At 37.9% G+C, this 18,676-nt stretch overlaps 1 protein-coding gene across 1 annotated transcript; it reads right to left on the bottom strand.

Moving 5' to 3' along the window:
- Window positions 1–1,923: 1,923 nt before the first annotated feature.
- LOC118630018 (N-acetyllactosaminide alpha-1,3-galactosyltransferase-like 1) lies at window positions 1,924–3,176 on the bottom strand (the record flags this gene model as incomplete). The annotated part of the gene is made up of 2 exons (XM_036261724.1): window positions 1,924–2,590; window positions 3,031–3,176. Coding segments are annotated over 2 exons (813 nt in total), but the record flags the coding sequence as incomplete, so codon positions are not given.
- Between the last annotated feature and the right edge of the window lie 15,500 nt (window positions 3,177–18,676).

Here is an 18,676-nt window from a genome sequence, read left to right as displayed (position 1 = left end):
TATTCAGTTTGTTGAAGGTTGTTGGACCGGGGATTCGGGTCCTTTCTGGCTGTTGGATGATCATTGCCCTCAGTTCCTTGTTATGAGGGCCTCCCCAACATTTCAACTTGCTTCATCAAAGGAAGCAAGAAAGAGAGTCTGCTAGTAAGACAGAAGTCACAATCTCATGTATCCTAATCATGAAAGTAACATCCCATCACTTTTGTCATATTCTTATCTGAAGGCTCAGCTGGGGAAAGATCAGCTTTCAATGTCACTTACATGGTTGTTGGCAGTAGTCAGTTGGAAGCAGGTCACTACATTCGGCTTACACCAAGGTGGGTTGTGGGAGGGGGAGTGTAGATTGCACAAGGACATGAATACCATGGTAGGTGGGTCACTGGGGCCACTGTAAGGTCTGCCTGCCACTGTCGTTACCAGTATTCCTTATGATTTTAGTGTTTTAATAGCCAACAATACTTATCTTTTATAGAATATTTACTAAACATCAGTTTTCCTCCCATAAAAGAGGATTAAAATAATAACTTATTGTAACTTTAGACTCTCCAGTTTTTTTTTGATCATCACTCGAGGACATTTTTCCATTTTTTGTTCAGACAGAGTGGGAGGGAGAGAAAGGAAGAGAGAGAGAAACATCGACGTGAAAGGGACACATTGAGTGGCTGCCACCTGCACGACCCAACCAGGGCCGGGGACAAACCGCAATCGAGGTACATGCCCTTAGCGGGAACCAAACCCGGGTCTCTCAGGACCGCAGGCGGACGCTCTAACCGCTGAGCCAAACCGGCCAGGGCTCCAGTTTTTATGACTACGCTGTAATTCATCACCAATTTAAGGACATAGAGTCGATATGACTACATGAAGATTCTTAGAGGTGTACTCCCTTTCCTGAACCACCATGATATTTTTAGCCATGTCTTCCTTATGAGTTTCAGCACTTTTTAACTTGCAAAAGAGGTATTTATAAATAGTTTTATTTCCCTTGCTAGACTGTAGGCTTCTTGAGGGCAAATAATATATATATTTTCTTAATCCTCAACTGAGGATATTTTTCCATTTATCTTCAGATAGAGTAGGGGGAGGGGGGGGTAGAAAGAGAGAGAGAGAGAGAAAGAGGAACAGTGATGTGAGAGGGACACATCAACCGGTTGCCTCCCGCACGACTCTGACCAGGGCTGGGGACCGAACTGCAGCCAAGGTACATGCCCTGGACCAGAATCAGACCTGTGACTCTTTGGTTTGCAGGCCAATGCTCTAACTCTAGTCAAGCCAGCCAGGGCAGATTACGTAGTTTTAAAAAACATTTTCTATACCTGACTGCACTTAGAAGAATATATTTACCATGGAGTTTAGAAAATATCTGTTTTTAAAAATAAAATTCCTATAGCATTAAAAAAATAAACTAAATATTTTTGTAACAGTAAAAATAAGATACGTATTTGGTAAAATGTCTAGTTCACCTAAGTTCAATCAGATACTGGATAGATTGAATACTAATTGGGGAGATTAATCATAAGCAATATATATAACAACACTGAAAAAACAGAATAAATATTTGAGGAGTGAGTGGATGAATTTCTTTTTTCTTACATATATCCCTTTGACAATTTGTAGGTTATCTATCTATCTATGAGTCTGGGTGTATATCTTTATAAAACATTCATTTTATACATCCAAAAATACTTTCTCATTATTTATAATATATAGATGATAACATTTCTGTGCACTAACATTTAATTATTTAATTATCCATTTATCCAGTATAGGCAGAGTTAGATGGTTCAAAATTATAAGGAAAAAACAATTTATTTTGAAAGAGCACACATTTTTGTAAGTTTCTAAAACACTGAAAAATTCAATAAGTTTTATTTTAAGTAATTATTGTGATTCTCTTATTAACCCATATATCTAATGATATAACAGTCAAATCCCTGTTGACTGCCATGCTATCTTCACATGTTTAATTTGTGGAGGAGTTCTGAAAATTGGGTCCCAGTTGTATTCTGGTGATAACAACTTAGTGGGCTTATTGATAAAAAAATACTTGTTTAGGTGACATTCATATGTGCTGCTAAGTTCATTTTCAGTGTCGTGAATTACTCCTTTTTGATATTCCTCAGTGAGGGTTAAAACCTCATGGGGTGTGCCACCAAAAATTGCACTGTGATAATAGAAATCTCCCTTTCCAAAAGGAATGAAAGCTGCTGATTTAAATCTTCTCTCATAAGGGAAATTTTTAACATTTTCGAAATACCACCATGCATGAAGTTGAGCTACGGATTTGCCCAGGGTTTCCACTCCAAAGCTACTCTTGAAGATCTGGTTTATACTCATACTGAAGAGAAAGTCAACCTCATGCTCGATGTGTTGTATGATGTACATATTTAAGTTCTTCATGTGTAAGATGTTAAAGTCTTCCCACATCTTTCCTTTAAATACATACAAAAGTTTAAATGTTCGAAGGGGACCTAACTCTATGGGAGGTAGCTTGGAGAAGTCATCCATGAAGATGTAAAAGATAACTTTGTAGCCAATCATAAAGTGCTTATTAGCAGATTGGATGAACTGTTTCAGGTTCTGTCCTGTAAACCTGTGAAACATGGAAAAAACAAAAACAGGAAAAACTTAATTTTGCTAAAAATCATCAGGAGAACACGTCAGTTAAACATGCTGTTTAACAGATATGTCCTTGTTACTAAAGAACTACTAGTAGGTAAGTGTAGAGAAGTTGGGTCTAGATATTAACTCTATTGGTTAATAAAAGAGAATATAGTGATTTGGGGGCCTGAGAAGAACCATAAAGTTTGTTGTGAAGAAAAAGAGAGCTAAATGAATATTAATGAAAATATTCTCGAGTAGTGTTAAGGACTCAGCCACAACAAGAGAAAATAACCACAGTAGATAAATAACATATAGGTCAGCCAGAAATGTGTAGGGTTAATTATGAGTAGCTCTTTGAGTGTAGAAAGTGCTTGGGTGCTTATCTACACTTTTCCAAAATAAAAAAGGATAAATATTAGCAGCACCTACTTTCCAGTAGCCCATACAACCAAGCCTATGGTAATGTTCAGCCTTTTATAATATTTTTCCAGAACCTGTCTATTGTAAGTTTCTTCCCATATGACTGGAGCAAGCCAGTCTGTTGTTGTTATTACATCAGGACGTTTTCTGTTGAACAAACAAGAAACAAATTAAGTAGGTACCACTTTATTATGACATTAGAAGTTGTTTTCCAAGTGAATATGCTAATGATTATAAAGTACTTACTATGTGACAGGTATGGTTATTGAGTGCTTTACATTACCCATTTAATCCTTGCAATGTCCTGTAATGTAAGTGCTACTATTATCCCTATTTTTCATATGGGGAAACCTAGGCACAGATTAGTTGAGTAAATTGCTTAGTATCACACAGCTAATAAATGGCAGAGTCAGGATTCAAGATCAGTCAGTTGGGCTTTAGAATCTATGTGTTAGGTACCGTACTGCCCTTTGAGCCCAGGGATTTTTTCTTTGAGTTCTGACTGCAGCTTAAACTTATGTAGCCCATGGTTTGAATATGTCTCTGATTACTGGCTAAAGCAGACAGCACCACTGTCTCTTTATGCCTTCCCCCACCCTTCTGCTTTTTCTTCTCCTCCAGCCTCTTTTCCTAGAAGCTCTAGAGTACTCTCTTTTCACTTTTCCCCTAATGCTTTAGGTCCATTAATGAAACCTGTAAGAAAACAAAATTAGTCCAAAAAAGGGAGAATGGCATTAGATTTGCTTCTAATAATAACAATATGACAGCAGAAGTAGCAGCACTAGTAATAATAGTTTTGCTGGAGGCAGGGCATTAAACTATTAAAGCAAATTAAGGATTTCATTTTGGAAGGAAATGCATACAAAGTGAGAAGCCATTTCACTCTTGGTAATTGCAGGTTTTGTTTTTTTTTTATCCTCACCCGAGGACATTTTTCCATTTTTTGTTTAGGTAGAGTGGGAGGGAGAGAGAGGAACAGAGAGAGAGAGAGAGAGAGAAACATCGATGTGAAAGGGACACATCGAGTGGCTGCCACCCACACCACTGACCAGGGCCGGGGACAAACTGCAACCGACATACGTGTCCTTAGCGGGAACCGAACCCGGGTCTCTCTGGACCGCAGGACGACGCTCTAACCGCTGAGCCAAACCGGCCAGGGCGGTGATTGCAGGTTTTCATTACAAATCCAGACCCAGACAAGAGTAGGATTTGACAACCCTTAATAGTATTAAAAAATTTTTTTCTTTATTGATTTTAGAAGGGGAGGAAGGGAGAGGGAGAGAGAGAGATAAAAACATTGATAAGAGAGAACATTGATTGGCCGCCTTCTGCATGCACCCCCCCCTGGGGATCAGGCCCACAACCTGGGCATGTGTCCTGACTGGGAATCAAACTGATGACCTCTCCGTGCATGGGTTGACATTTAACCACTAAGCCACACCCACCGGGCCCCTTAAAAGTATTTTAATAATAATTATATACAGTAGTCCCCCCTTATCTGCAGGGTGTGCATTCCAAGACCCCCAGTGGATGCCTGAAACTGCAGATAATATTGAGCCCTATATATATCATGTTGTTGTTGTTTTTTAACTGATGGGTGGATAATGTGAACAGAGTAGATGTGCTGGAGAAAGGGAGAGTCACATCCTGATGGAGCAGGACAGCTCAAGATTTCATTGTGCTAGTCAGAATGGCATGCAATTGAAAACTTATTAATTGGTTATTTTTCATTTCATATTTTTTAATTTTCCATTTCATATTTTGGACCACAGTTGACCATTTATAACTAAAACTATGGAAAGGCTGCAGGTAAGGAGAGTACTGTAGTAACAAATTCTTCAAAAGTGCCTCCTATTACTACTGTTTTAGGGATTTCTTTAACTTATTTTTATTATTCTTTAACTTATTTCTTTAACATTTATTTTTAAACTTTTTTTTTAATCCTCACCCGAGTATATTTTTTTTCATTTTTTGTTCAGATAGAGCGGGAGGAAGAGAGAGAGAAACATCGACGTGAAAGGGACACATCGAGTGGCTGCCGCACGACCCAACCAGGGCCAGGGACAAGCTGCAACTGAAGTACATGCCCTTAGCGGGAACCGAACCTGGGTCTCTCTGGATCGCAGGCCAACCCTTTAACTGCTGAGCCAAACTGGCCAGGGCTTATACATTTATTTTTAAACTCTTCCTATACTTAGAATTTATAGTCATATACTTCTATTTGACTCACACAAGTCTTAAACTCTACCTTAAAACTTGCCAAGTATATCCTTGCAACAGTGATGATGCTTAGAAGTTATATACACTGCAGATACAAATCGATATCTATTTGAGAAGATGAAAGGGTTTTAAGATTGTTCCTCTTTCCTCATTAGATCAGATTAAGGATTTGCTTTTAGAGTGAAAGAAAAAGAGTCTCTGAAAGCAGAAGGCAATTAAAAACCTGTGTTTTTTCTGTTTGATAAACAGAAGAGGAAGACATAGAAGAGAATTAGAGTCGTTAGATTTAAATGATGGCCAGAAGACATCCTCTACAAAGGAGGCTCTCAGAAATCAGAAAACCTAACCTTTGGATGCCTTGCCTACCCTCCCGTGGCTGGCTTAGTGTCTGAGTACAAAGTGGCCCCAGCTACCTGGAGTCCAATGGAGATTACGAATGGGCTCAATGACATAGACATCCCCTTACTAAGGTTGAACTATTAGCCATTGCTGAGTGCCCAGCCTGCCGACATCAGGGGCCAACTTAAGCCTACAATATGATACCATTTCCCAGGGGGACCAGCCAGCCAAGTGATGACTGCTTGATTGTATTAGACTCCATAAGGAAAAGGGCAGCATCTTTTCCTCAGGGGAATGTTTTATGTTCTGGGTAGGGATTTGCATTTCCTGACTATAAATCTGCCAGCTCTGTTGACTTGCAGAATAGCTTCTTCATTGCTATTGTATTATACATAACATTGCCTCCACCCAAGGTATGCATTTCATAGTTAAAGTACTGTGGCCGTTGGCTCACTTCCATCAAGTTCTCTGGTCCGACTATGTGCATCACTGTGCAGAGCAGCTGGCATGGTAGAAACTGGAATGGCCAGGAAAAGTCTCAGTTTCACTGTTAGTTCAGAGAGAATTCCCTGAAACGTTGAGGGTACTGTTCTATAGTACACCATTAATGCTTTGAGTCAATGAACAATATGAGACACCATTTTCTTCTAAAGCTAAAATACACAGCCCATAAAGCAAGATGGATGTGGGGATATTCCTGCTCATGATCACACCTAATAACTCACTTACAGAATATTTACTTGCCATTGTTGTGACTTTGGGTTCAGTGGGGTTAGAGTTCCTAATTCCCAATGAAGGAATCCTTCCTCTGGGGAATAAGTAAGTCATGGTTCTTTGAACCTGATAGCAGGTCACTTGGAGTTCCTCATGCAGCTGAGCTAACTGGCAGAACAGGTCATTACTGCACTGGCTGGTGTGGCTGATCTTCATCACCAAGGGATATTAAGATGCAGTTACATAATATTGGCATGGAGGGCTGCATATAGAGAGAGCCCAAGGGATTCTCTTGGGTGCCCCTTGGTACTCCCATTTCCAGTAATAATTGTCAGTGGGAAATTGTGACACTTCAATAAGGGGGACCTTAAGGGACTCAACTCTTCAGGAATGGAGGATTGGATCATCCTGTCAAATAAGAACTATGACCATCAAAGGGGTTATCAGAGGATACGGAAACCATGGAGCAGTGATTATTAACTACTTCCTTTTATTACCAATCTCCTGAACAGCTGCAGGGTGGGATTGTAGCCATAATTTATTATGTTCATTATTTTCTCCCCTTTCCCTGCCACTTTATATGCAGAATACTGGAGATAGCTAATGTTATCATTTAGGTTCTAGTTGGGAATATGGCTGAATTGCCATCACCTTGATGATTCCCTGTAGCTGATAGCACTTTGTGTTTCTCTTATTTGGGGAACATGAACGTGAAGGTTGAGAAATGATGCTGAGTGACAAAAAGTGTGGACTGGGCTAGTTATTCTCCATTCACCTTTCCTCTATTCATCCTCAGCTCTTCTCTATCTGGCCACAAGCCTTGGGAGCAGACGGATCACCCAAGGGCCCCTACTGTGTGGCTTTCAGTGGGTTCTGCTAATGGCAGGCACCAACATAAGATCAGAGGGAAGGAAGAGAAGTTAAGTATTTTTCTCTTCTCTCTCCCAGCTTTGTTGAGATCTTGACAGTGACTGTGTCCATATGCAATTGCAACTTCTGTTGGGCACTAATTCATGGTTCCAGAAATCCCTGGTGTCCAGGAACACCATTCCTTCACTTGCCCCTTTAGGCCTAGGGTGGTTGGTCACAGCTTCCTGCTGTTACAAGCCCCTTAGTTTGTCCATATCTATTGTTGAGTCTCTTAAAGTTACTTCATCTCACCTGAGGTGTTTCTCTCATACTCATAAAATATCTGAGAAGCTTAGAAAACATTTCATGAGGCCTGAGAAGATGGTGTCCAGCAGGACAAAAAATGACCTTATCATGAAGTATATTGTTTACAATGGAAATTTCTAGAAAGAAGGTAGATAGTTAAAGTGCTAAAGTGTAATAATCCTATAGACTATCATAGGTGTGACATAGAATAAAGCACAATGCTAACAGAGGAAAATAATATATATGGCCTAAGATATTCACATTCTTAGTAAAGGGAGAATAGGTATTAAATGAACTTGAAATGATTTCAATGCTACAAGGTATTACTAAGATTTGATGAGATGTGATTCATGATAGTAACATGTGAGGGCATAATGTGTTCAAAAAATGTATCTGGAGAGAGAGGGTGGAGTCTCTTCCTGTAAGTCAAGGCTATATTGACCTCTTTCTAGGTCTAGCAAGTTGAGCATGAATCTAAAAGGAGTAGGAAGCAGAAATGATATGTTGGAAATTAATAACTATAAGTGAAAACAGATACCTTAGAAATTTTCTAGTATTATTCTATCATCTGTATTATGAATAATTTTTTACCAGATGGTTTTCTCATCTATTAAATTTTGGTTCTTCTTAAACCAAATAAAAATTTTTAAATTTTTATATAGTGAAATGTATCTATTTATTTATTTATTTCAAATCTTTATTGTTGGATGTAAAATGTATTACAGATGTTCCACATTTTTCCCCCATTGACCCTCTCCTCCCCACTCCCGCCCCCCTCCCACCTTTTCCCACACTATTGTCTGTGTCCATTGGTTATGCATATAAGTTCTTTGGTTTATTTCTTCCCACCCCCCCAACCCCTTTCCCTTTGAGGTTTGTCAGTCTAGCAATGAATTTGTGCTTCTTAATCCCTTCACCTTTTTCACCCATTCACTCAACCCCCCTCCCAACTGGCAACCAACAAAATGTTCTCTGTATCTATGAGAATGTTTCTGTTCTACCTGTTCATTTTGTTTGTAGATTCCATTATTGATAGATATGTATTCATTGCCATTTTGTTTGTTCATACATTTTATCTTTTTCTTCAAAAAGACCCTTCATCATTTCATATAATAACGGTTTGGTAGTGATGAACTCCTTTAACTTTGTCTTATCTGGGAAAGTTTTTTTATATGTCCATCGATTCTAAATGACAGCTTTGCAAGACAGAGTAATTTTGGTTGTAGGTTCTTGCTTTTCATCACTCTGAATATTTCTTGCCACTCCCTTCTGGCCTGCAGTTTCTTTTGAGAAATCAGCTGACAGCCTAATGGGAACTCCCTTGTAGGTAACTAGCTGCCTTTCTCTTGCTGCTTGTAAGATTCTCTCTTTGTCTTGAACCTTTTGCATTTTGATGATGATGTGTCTTGGTGTGGGCCTCTTGGGGTTCATCTTGTTTGGGACTCTGGACTTGTATGTCTGTTTCCTTCACCAAGTTAGGAAAGTTTTCTGCCATTATTGTTTCAAACAGGTTTTTGATTTCTTGTTCTTGCTCTTCTCCTTCTGGCACCCCCAAGATGCGAATGTTGGCACGCTTGAAGTTGTCCCAGAGTCTCCTTACACTATCCTCATTTTTTTGGATTCTTTTTTCTTTTTGCTGTTCTGATTGGGCATTTTTTGCCTTATAAGCAGTATTTTGAACTCAGTGTCTGTTAGGTTGCTTATCTCCATTTCGCTTAGTTCTTTTCTTGGGGTTTTGTTCTGTTCTTTCATTTGGGACCTGTTTCTTTGTCTCCTCATTTTCGCTGCCTCCCTGTGTTTGTTTCAGTGTATTACTTAATGAGAGGTATGGGGCTCGCTGAGACCAGATGCTGCTCGTTTGAAAGAATTAAGCCAAGACCGGCCAATCCTATGGTTAAGCAAGTGGCAACAGCTTGGGTGGGCTTGAAAGTTGGGTGGGGTGGGGCGGGGCCTCGGAGTCAGCAGGGCGGGGCTACCAGTGTGAGCCAGGTTGCTGGAGACCCAGATATGGCGACTGTCTGCTGCCCCAGGGAAGGGCTCACCAAAGGAACAAAGGCCTCTGACAGCACGTTTGTCCCCGAGAAAGCCCCCTCTCCAGCCCTCGCTCCAGTGCCAAACAGCTCAGTTCTTCCCTGTGTGTCTCTGGCGCCCCTCGAGCTGCCTCCCCTCCAAGCTCAGAGGGAGAGAGTCCGATAAGTCCGTGTGTGGGCCCTTTAGGGAGCTGCCTGGGGCTCCAGCCGCTTCAGCCTCCCTGAGCCTCAGTTCCCGCTGGTTTTTCCAGCCAGAAGTTATGGGGATTTCTCTTCCTGGCACTGGAACCCTGAGCGGGGCACCTGGTGTGGGACGGGGACCCCTCAGTCCTCAGGAAGGACCTTCCCAGCCCTGAGAGCCTCCTGATTTTTATCCGCCACACGTGGGTGTGGGCCCAGCCCTTCGCGCCGCCGCCCCTCCTACCAGTCTGGATGTGGCTGATGCTTTAATTCCGTAGTTGTAGGACTTCCATTCAGCTCGATTTCAGGTGGTTTTGAATGATGGTTGTTCTGTAGTTTAGTTGTAACTTTGATGTGGTTGTGGGAGGACGCGATACCGCGTTTACCTACCCGCCATCTTGACCAGAAGTTGAAATGTATCTTTTTAAATTGCTACTATGTTTCCAGCATTAATTAAGATTTCCTTCTTACCTAGATTTTACATGTTGTCTCTTATTGACTTTCTCTAATAAGATTTGTTATTGCTTTATTTTTTACATTTAATCTTTTAGGAATTTATTTTTATATATGGCATAGGATAGAGGCTCTTAGATCACTAGTAGTACCAGCATCATTTATGAAATAATGCATCCTTTTCTCAGATTTTTTTCAGCCATAAATATTTACTTAAATCAAAAATGTGAATTGAATTTTCCCCCAAATGAAGTAAATCAGTAATGCGTTTTATTTTGAACAATGAATTTTGTCATAAATTCTAGGAGCTGATACTGGGAAGGGAAGCTTCATATAAGAGCTCTTCCAAGTGTCTGGAGGACTAGGGTCAGGACTTTGCCTTTGGGAATTCTCTTTGTACCTAGTTTATAACTGTCCTTACTGATTTTTAAAATACCATCTTTATTATATATCAAATTTCATTTAGTATTCTGTGCTTTAATTCTGGATTTACTATTCTTCTGATCTATTCCATGCTGAGTTTTTTTTTTAATCCTTACCCAAGGATATGTTTCCATTTTTCTTCAGATAGAGTGGGAGGGAGGGAGAGCAAGAGAGACAAACATCGATGTGAGAGAGACACATTGACTGGCAGCCTCCTCTACGACCCCGACCAGGGCCCGGGACGAACCGCAACCGAGGTACGTGCCCTTGACCAGAATCGAATCCATGACTCATTGGTCTGTAGGCTGATGCTCTAACTGTTGTACCAAACCGGCCAGGGCTATTCCATGTTGATTTGATCACAATGGTGTTAGAATATGTTTTGATATTTTTTAAGGCAAAATTCTCTTATTTTTCACACTTTCCTTGGCTGTTCTGTGATATTTATTGATTTTTTACTTTAAGCTTACAAGTTTTTTCCACTTTATAAGAACAAAAAAATGAACTTCTTCCCTGATATCTCAATATTGAAGCGGTCGTTTTATTTTAAACTAACAGCCAACATGATATTTAATAATAAAGCACAGCCTTCCAATTAAAGTAAAGAATGTCTTCTACCACTATTACATTGTTACGAAAGAGCTATCATTTCCATGAGGCCAAGGGCTTCATCTATTTATTTATTCTATAAATATTGAGCCTCTACTATGTCTAGGTTCTTTTTTAGGCACATTCTAGTGGGGAGAGTTAGATAATAAATGAATAAACTACCAAATAAAGTGTGTCAGATGTTTATGAGTGCTATGGAGAAAAATAAAACTGGATAGGGAATGGGGGGTCATTTTATGTGAGGTGGTTGGAGAAGGCTTTACTGATAAAATAACATTTGAGTGGAGTCTTGAAGGAAGTGAGAGAATGAGTCATTTGGCTATTTGAAAGATGAATGATCCATGCAGAGAGAACAGAAGGTGCAAAGGCCCTGAGGTAAGAGCATGATTGGTGTATCTGAGGAACATTAAGGAGGCCAGTGTGTTTAGAGTGGAGTGAGACAGTAGTTAAAGATGAGGTCAGAGATAGATATTAGGCAGATATTTTATCTATAAATATTTTTACATTTTAAATTCTTTGAACTCTTTGGAGAGCATCTTATAAGAATAGAGGGTCTAAATGTTCATAATAGCAACAACCTAGAAATAGTTTAAGTGCCCATTAACAAGGCAGTGGGTGAACAAACTGTGGTATAATTCACAGTCCAATTATTATGTGGCCATCAGAGTGAATGACAGCGATATGCAATTTTTGGATGAATCTTAGCAACTTAATTTTTTTTTTTTTTGTGGTATGTGCCCCTAGTGGGAACTGAACCAGGGACTCTCTGGTCCACAGGCTGACGCTCAACCGCTGAGCCAAACTGGCTAGGGCAGCAACTTAATATTAAGGGAAAAAAATAAGTCCCTGAAGATTAAATACAACATGATATCCACTTTATAAAGTTATAAACATCTAGAATTTTAAAATAGACATTTCCAAGAATATATATGGAGGATATACATTTATATTTTAAAAAGAAAGCAAGATGATTGTTGTAGGGCATAGCGACAGAGTGAGCATATTGAAAAAGACACAAATCTAGATGTTGAAGTTACTGAAGGTTGATGTTTTAATTTCATTAAAAATAAATAAGCAAGAAAGCACACAAATAAATAATATAAATAGGATTTACATGAACTAATGATAAAATGAGTCATGAAGCAAGGATTATGATTAATCTAATTCTGTGCAACTAAGTTTCATTTTAAAAATATAAATATGAAAAAGGAATTCATAGATGATAAAATACAAATAAATAATAAAAATATAAAAAGATGCTGAAATTTAATTATAATTACAGAAATACATATCAAATTGAGATATATTTTTAAATATGTTTTTATTGATTTTTAGAGAGAGAGGAAGGGAATGACAGAATCATCGATGTCAGAGCAATACATCGATCAGCTGCCTCCTGCCCTCCCCCCACTCTGGGGATCCAGGCCAAAACCTGGGCATGTGCTCTGACCGGGAATCTAACCAGGACCTCTCAGTCCATGGGACGATGCTCAATCAGTCCATTGAGCCACACCAGCCGGGCTGAATTGAGATATTTTAACTAACAGTTATTACCAGTAACAAAATGCTTGATACTACTAGAATAAAATATAAATATATAAACAAATAAAATTTTACTAACTTTATCCATTGCTGATTGAAAAATAAATGGTATAATCACTAAAGGGCATTTTAGCAACCTGAATCAAAATTTTAGATGTTTATATCCTCTTAAATTAATGATGAAAATTTATCCCACAGATAAATTCACACAACAGTGTACAAAAATATATGAATAAGAATATTCATTGAAATATTGCTTACAATAGCCCCCAAATTGCAAACAATACAAAAACAATAGGGAGTTGGCTGAAATAATTACGTTCTACATCCATGACAGAGGGTACTAGATAGCCGTTATAAAGAATGTGCTTCTCCCTTGAGTGCTAACATCAAAATCAAAAGAAATCATTCATGGTATTTTTGGGCTTTTTATAAAGAGATGTTTTTCTTTCCCCTAATAAAACCAAGAATGTTAAACCAGATAATAGCTTTCTCATTATGACCCTTAATTGACTGACTCTTTATAAATAGACCCTAGTTTTGTACATAAAGGTCTTAAAAGTAAGAACTCTAAGTCCTGGAAGCTTCTCAGGATAGCTAAAATTTGATGATGAAAAAAAATTCCCCCATTCAAATTGAATTATACTATTATTATTGTATTGTGAGCAGAATTTTTTGTTCTTACTTAGGATTAAACCAGTCTGAGAGCCGAGGTTCTTTTGCTTCGTGATCCCTAGGTACAAAGAGAAAATCGAGTTAAGAGTAACCCACTCATGGCCTTGGCCAGTTTGGCTTAGAGGTTAGAGTGTCAGTCTGTGGACCAAAGAGTTCCGAGTTCGATTCTGGCCAAGGGCACATACCTCGTTCGGTTTGTCCCTGGCCCCAGTTGGGGTCATGTGGGTGGCAACCACTTGATGTGTTTCTCTCACATCGATGTTTCTCTCTCTCTCTCCCTCCCACTGTCTGAAGATAAATGTAAAAATATCCTCGTGTGAGGATTAAAAATAAATGAATACATACATACATGCATAAAAATAAAAGAAATATGACAGGCACTATTTGGTACTGGTTCAGTAACTATGAACATTTAGGTCAGCTTCTGCCTTTAGGAAGATGATAAAGTCACAGGAAAGACAAGATTAAATAGATATAATACAGAGTAATAAGGGCTAATAGGGAAAAACAGATCACCATGTGAACATATAAATGGGGCATCTAACCTAAATTTGGGCTTAAGAGAAACCACCTGGAAAAGAAATATGAAGAGGTAATGATCAAAGGCAAGAAGGCAAGGAGCAGTATGGTTCATAAAGGGGGTACATATTTTAAAAATTAATAGAGCAGGAAAAATAATGTCTATTCAGACAAAATGCAGATTTAATTAATTCATAGTAGCTTACTATGTAACAGATACTCGATGTGTTGAAATAAAGGGGTTGAAGTAGGGGCTCAGGTGTTCATCTTTGATTTTTATTTAAAGAGGACCCACCTAAGGTTTTATTGTACTTGTAAGTTAATTATTTAATTAACAAGGTTATGGGGGAAATTTCCCTTTTATAAACCAGGGATATTTTGTAAAATAAGAATAACTAAGCAACTTCTGCTTCCACAAAGATGGAGTAGTACTAGTTTTTCCTATTTCTATCACTAACTATAGCTAAAACCCTTGGATATTATGTATGAAGACTCTGAAAGGGAGAGAAGGCAAATCAGATAGGCACCTTGGGACTCAAATCCCAAGGCAGTTCATCCCCTGGGTTTTCTGCCAGATATATCCCAGATTGGGTGCTAGAGAAGTCAGCAGCCCAGAAATGCCAGTGGGCACAGACACAAGAAAAGCCTGCTCTTTACAGCTAAAGGACCAGGAAAAGGATGACCTAGCAAGGTAGAAAACTTTTAAATACTATTCACTGTCCTCCAGCTTAATACCACAGAAAAACTGTGGCCCATGTCAATCTCTCTAGCAAAGACCAAGTGGAGAGTTTAGATTTTCATCTTCTATAGACTGTAATGATACTCCCTCCCCTCCTCACTGGTGTGGAGTTAGAGGAGGTTAGTGGGGGTTAGAACTTCCACCATTGCTCAGCAACTGCGGTCAGGTGTCAGTGGAGACCATGTAGGGAGCCTGAACATCTGTCTCGTCTATTAGTAACACAGAGCCCCATCCCTCACCCAGGTTTCAATGGAGGCAGAGGAGAGAACTTGAAATTTCACCCCTCAACTGACAGTAATGAGCAAGTGCTACCCATGTCCCAGCTTGAGCAATGTAAAAGGATGCCTATGAAAATGCAAGATTTACATGAGATACAGAGTCTCATAATACCCCAAATGTCCAGGTTTCAATAAAAAAATCATTCATTATATCAAGAATCAAGAAGGTCTTATACCAAGAAACAAGAAGGTCTCTGAATGAAAAAGGACAATCTGCAGATGCCATGATAACACAGATCTTAGAATTATCTGACATGGATTTTAAATCAGCCATTGTAAAAATGCTTTAATGAGTAATTATAAACACTTGAAACAAATGAAAAAAAAAATAGAAAGTGACAGCAAAGATATAGAAAGTCTCATCAAAGATATAGAAGATGAAAGAATGAAATAGAAATTTTAGAACTTAAAAATACAATAGCTGAAATGAAACTCAATGCATAGCTGAACAGCATAATGGAGAAGATGGAGGAAAGAATCAGCAAACTTAAAGATAGAATAACAGAAATCACTCAGTCTGAACAACAGAAAAAAAAATGGGGGAAAATGAACAGAACATCAGGGAAATGTGGGACTATAACAAAAGATCATGTAATTGGAGTGTCAGAAAGAGAAAAAGAGGGTGGGACTGAAAAAGTGTTTTGAATAAATGGCTGAACAGTCCTGGCCAGATTAGCTCAGTGGCTAGAATGTCGGCTCTTTGGTCCTCGGGTTTGATTCTGGTCAAAGGCATGTACCTGGGTTGCAGGTTCAATCCCCGGCCCTGCTCAGGGTCGTAGGGAGGCAACAAATTAATGCGTCTCTCTCACATCAATGTTTCTCTCTCTCTTTTCCTCCCTCCCTTCCACTCTATCTAAAAATTAATGAAAAAATATCCTCCAGTGAGGATTAACAACAACAAATGGCTGAACATTCCCAAAAATTTGACTAAAGACATAAACATACAGACTCAAAAAACTGAGTGAAACCCAAACAGGATAAACCTAAAGAAATCTATGATAAAGTACATGATAGTCAAATTTCTGAGACCTAAAGAAAAAAATCTGAAAGCAGTCAGAGATATATAGTTCACCTATGGGGGAAAATAATCTGAATGAAAGTGGGTTTCTCATCAGAAATCATGGACCCAAAAGGAAGTAGAATAATATTTTCCAGGTGCTATAAGAAAAGAACTGTCAACCAAAATGTCCCTCAGCAGGTGAATAGTTAACAAACTTCGGTACATCTCTTTGTGGAATATTATACAGCAATAAAAAGGAAAACCTATTGATATATACAATTACGTGGCTGGATCTCAAGGGCATTATGCTGAGTGAAAAAAAAAGCTTATTTCAATAGATCGTATACTGTATGATTCCTTTTATAAACATTTTCAATGTGACAAAATTATAGAGATAAAAATAGATTAGTGATATTAAGGGTTAGGAAGGTGAGGGAAAAGAGGTTGGGTGTGAGTATAAATGATAGCTCAGAGGTCTTTGTGGTGAGGGAATAGTTTTGTATCTTGGTTGCTGTGGTGGGTACACAAACCTATTCATGTGATAAAATGCCATATCATACACAGTGTTCCAACATCAATTTCCTGTTTTGATATTGTACAACAATTAAACAATTACGTAAGATATAACACTAGGGAAAATTGGGTGAAAGGTACATGTGACTTCTTTGTACTATCTTTGCAACTTGTGAATCTATAATTATTTCAAAATCAAATATTTATAAAAACCTTTAAAAGTGCATCCCTTTTTTACATTTCAGAGGTGTTTTTAGCCAAAGATATTTCATTACAGAATTGCCCAAGTCTCATGGTTATTCAAAATCTAATCGTCCATGAGGGCTATTAATCTGAAAAAATATATATCATCCTGGACAGAGATATTTAAACTATAGCAAATGTCAAAAACTTGTCTGGTGTAAGCAGGTGAGTGTGTCAAGTGAGCAAAATTAGGGATGTACACATACACACTCATATACATGTGTAGAATAGTTCTGAACTGATACCCAAGAAATTTGTCAGTGCTTGCTTCTAGAGAATTTAGTCTAGTTTTCTGTTCTTTCTGATTGCCATTACCATTAGAACCCACCTGATTCCAGCCAGTTTGTAAAATATTCATGAAACACAGATTCTTACCAGCAGAGACTTATCTTCTGTAGGTGCTTCTTTATTCTTTATAAATGAAAAAAATTGGTTTAGTGTTAAATTTGAACAAATCCCTATTGCAATTAAAATGACAGAAAATCTAGAATTCAGATTTATTTATTTACTTACTCGATAGCCAGATAATTATTGAATACCTACTATGTGCCAGCCATAATGCTATAGTTCTGGAATATGTGGCATCCCAGTTTTGACATGGCATGCTCCTTTCTATTAAGGCACAATACACCAGAGGACAAATAACATGTAGAACATAATACCAAAGTAATAGGGTTAATTTTAAAAGACATTTGCCCCCACAATATAGCTAGTTTTCAAATAGCATTCAGTAACAATGCATTGCTTATTTAAAAAAAAGAAAAAAAGACCATAAGGAAGACGGTATGGCTGAGGTGAGAATTTGAATTTATTTATGTTAAGAGAATTTTAGCAGGTTAACACATTTGTTCCCCAGTACAGCTGTGTTTCTACAGCAGGTCACTTTGAGTCTTGTTCCTATTAGATGGAACTTTGATATAGTTTAAAATATATTCAAAATAGCCCCCAACACTGTCTATCCTGTTATCTTGCCTTACTTCTTTCTTCATAGCATTATTATATAAAATACAATGCTCCTGACATTATTTATTTCTTTGCTTATTGTCCATCTTCTCCACCTAGAATGTAAAGTTTCATAAGAGCAGTCACTTTGTTTGGGTTTTTACGGTTTTCCCAGCGCTAGAACAGGGCCTGGTACCAAGAAGATGCTCAGTAAATATTTGTCGAATGTTGAAAACTGAAAGAATTTGCATATTTATGATTTGATTTATTCCCCAAAGAGAAAATAATTATTGATTAATTTAGGGAGTGCTTATTAATACTTTTTAGACAAAATGCAGTATTTTAGATCAACTCTGCCAATCACTAAAGATAATGATTTATTAATTTTTTAAATTTACCGGAAATGATGCTTAATCAATGTCAGTGCTAAAACAAATGAAATAAACAACAGTAGTTTCCGTTTAGAATTCATTCTGTGCTAGAAAAAAAAGAGAAGAAAAAGAAGTTTGTTTTTGGAACGTAAAAAACAATTTCCTTGCCATCTTCTAATAACAAATTAATTTATGGAAATTAGGTCACCAACCCAAGTGTCTGATTCTAGGATACTCAGCCTTAGAAAGAAGGCAGACCTGAGTTAAGGAAACCCCTATATTGTTTGAAGTCTCTTAGGATATCAACTGATCCTTTTTTTAGATGAGGTTTGAAGTGTTGGTGACATTCCTTCTATGTTCCTTTATCCCACCATGACTGCATAAAGGAAATTCAATAACACTCTTATTTTATTTCACTTGTGCTTCTGTGAAAATAAAAGGAGATATTCATGAAGATATCCTTATGGACTGAGATGTATTCTTTCCCCAAAGTTGATGTTTATATGTTTGTTCCTAATATATTTATTCAAAGACTAATAATTTATTCAAAGACTATATAACTAGTAAACTAAAAATATATGAGCTGTCTTAAAGATATATCCTTTTAAGCAGTAATTAAAAGTCTGAATTAAAGGCATTAAGCTCTAAAATGGAATATTTGGCTCCAGCCAATGCACCAAACTATGTTGAAGGCATTAAGATTTCTATTT

Source organism: Molossus molossus, unplaced genomic scaffold (genome assembly GCF_014108415.1).
Source record: "Molossus molossus isolate mMolMol1 unplaced genomic scaffold, mMolMol1.p scaffold_m16_p_14, whole genome shotgun sequence".
NCBI classification, from domain to species: Eukaryota; Metazoa; Chordata; class Mammalia; order Chiroptera; family Molossidae; genus Molossus; species Molossus molossus.
The sequence above is the reverse complement of the archived record's forward strand: the minus strand, read 5'-3'. Positions and strand labels throughout refer to the sequence as shown.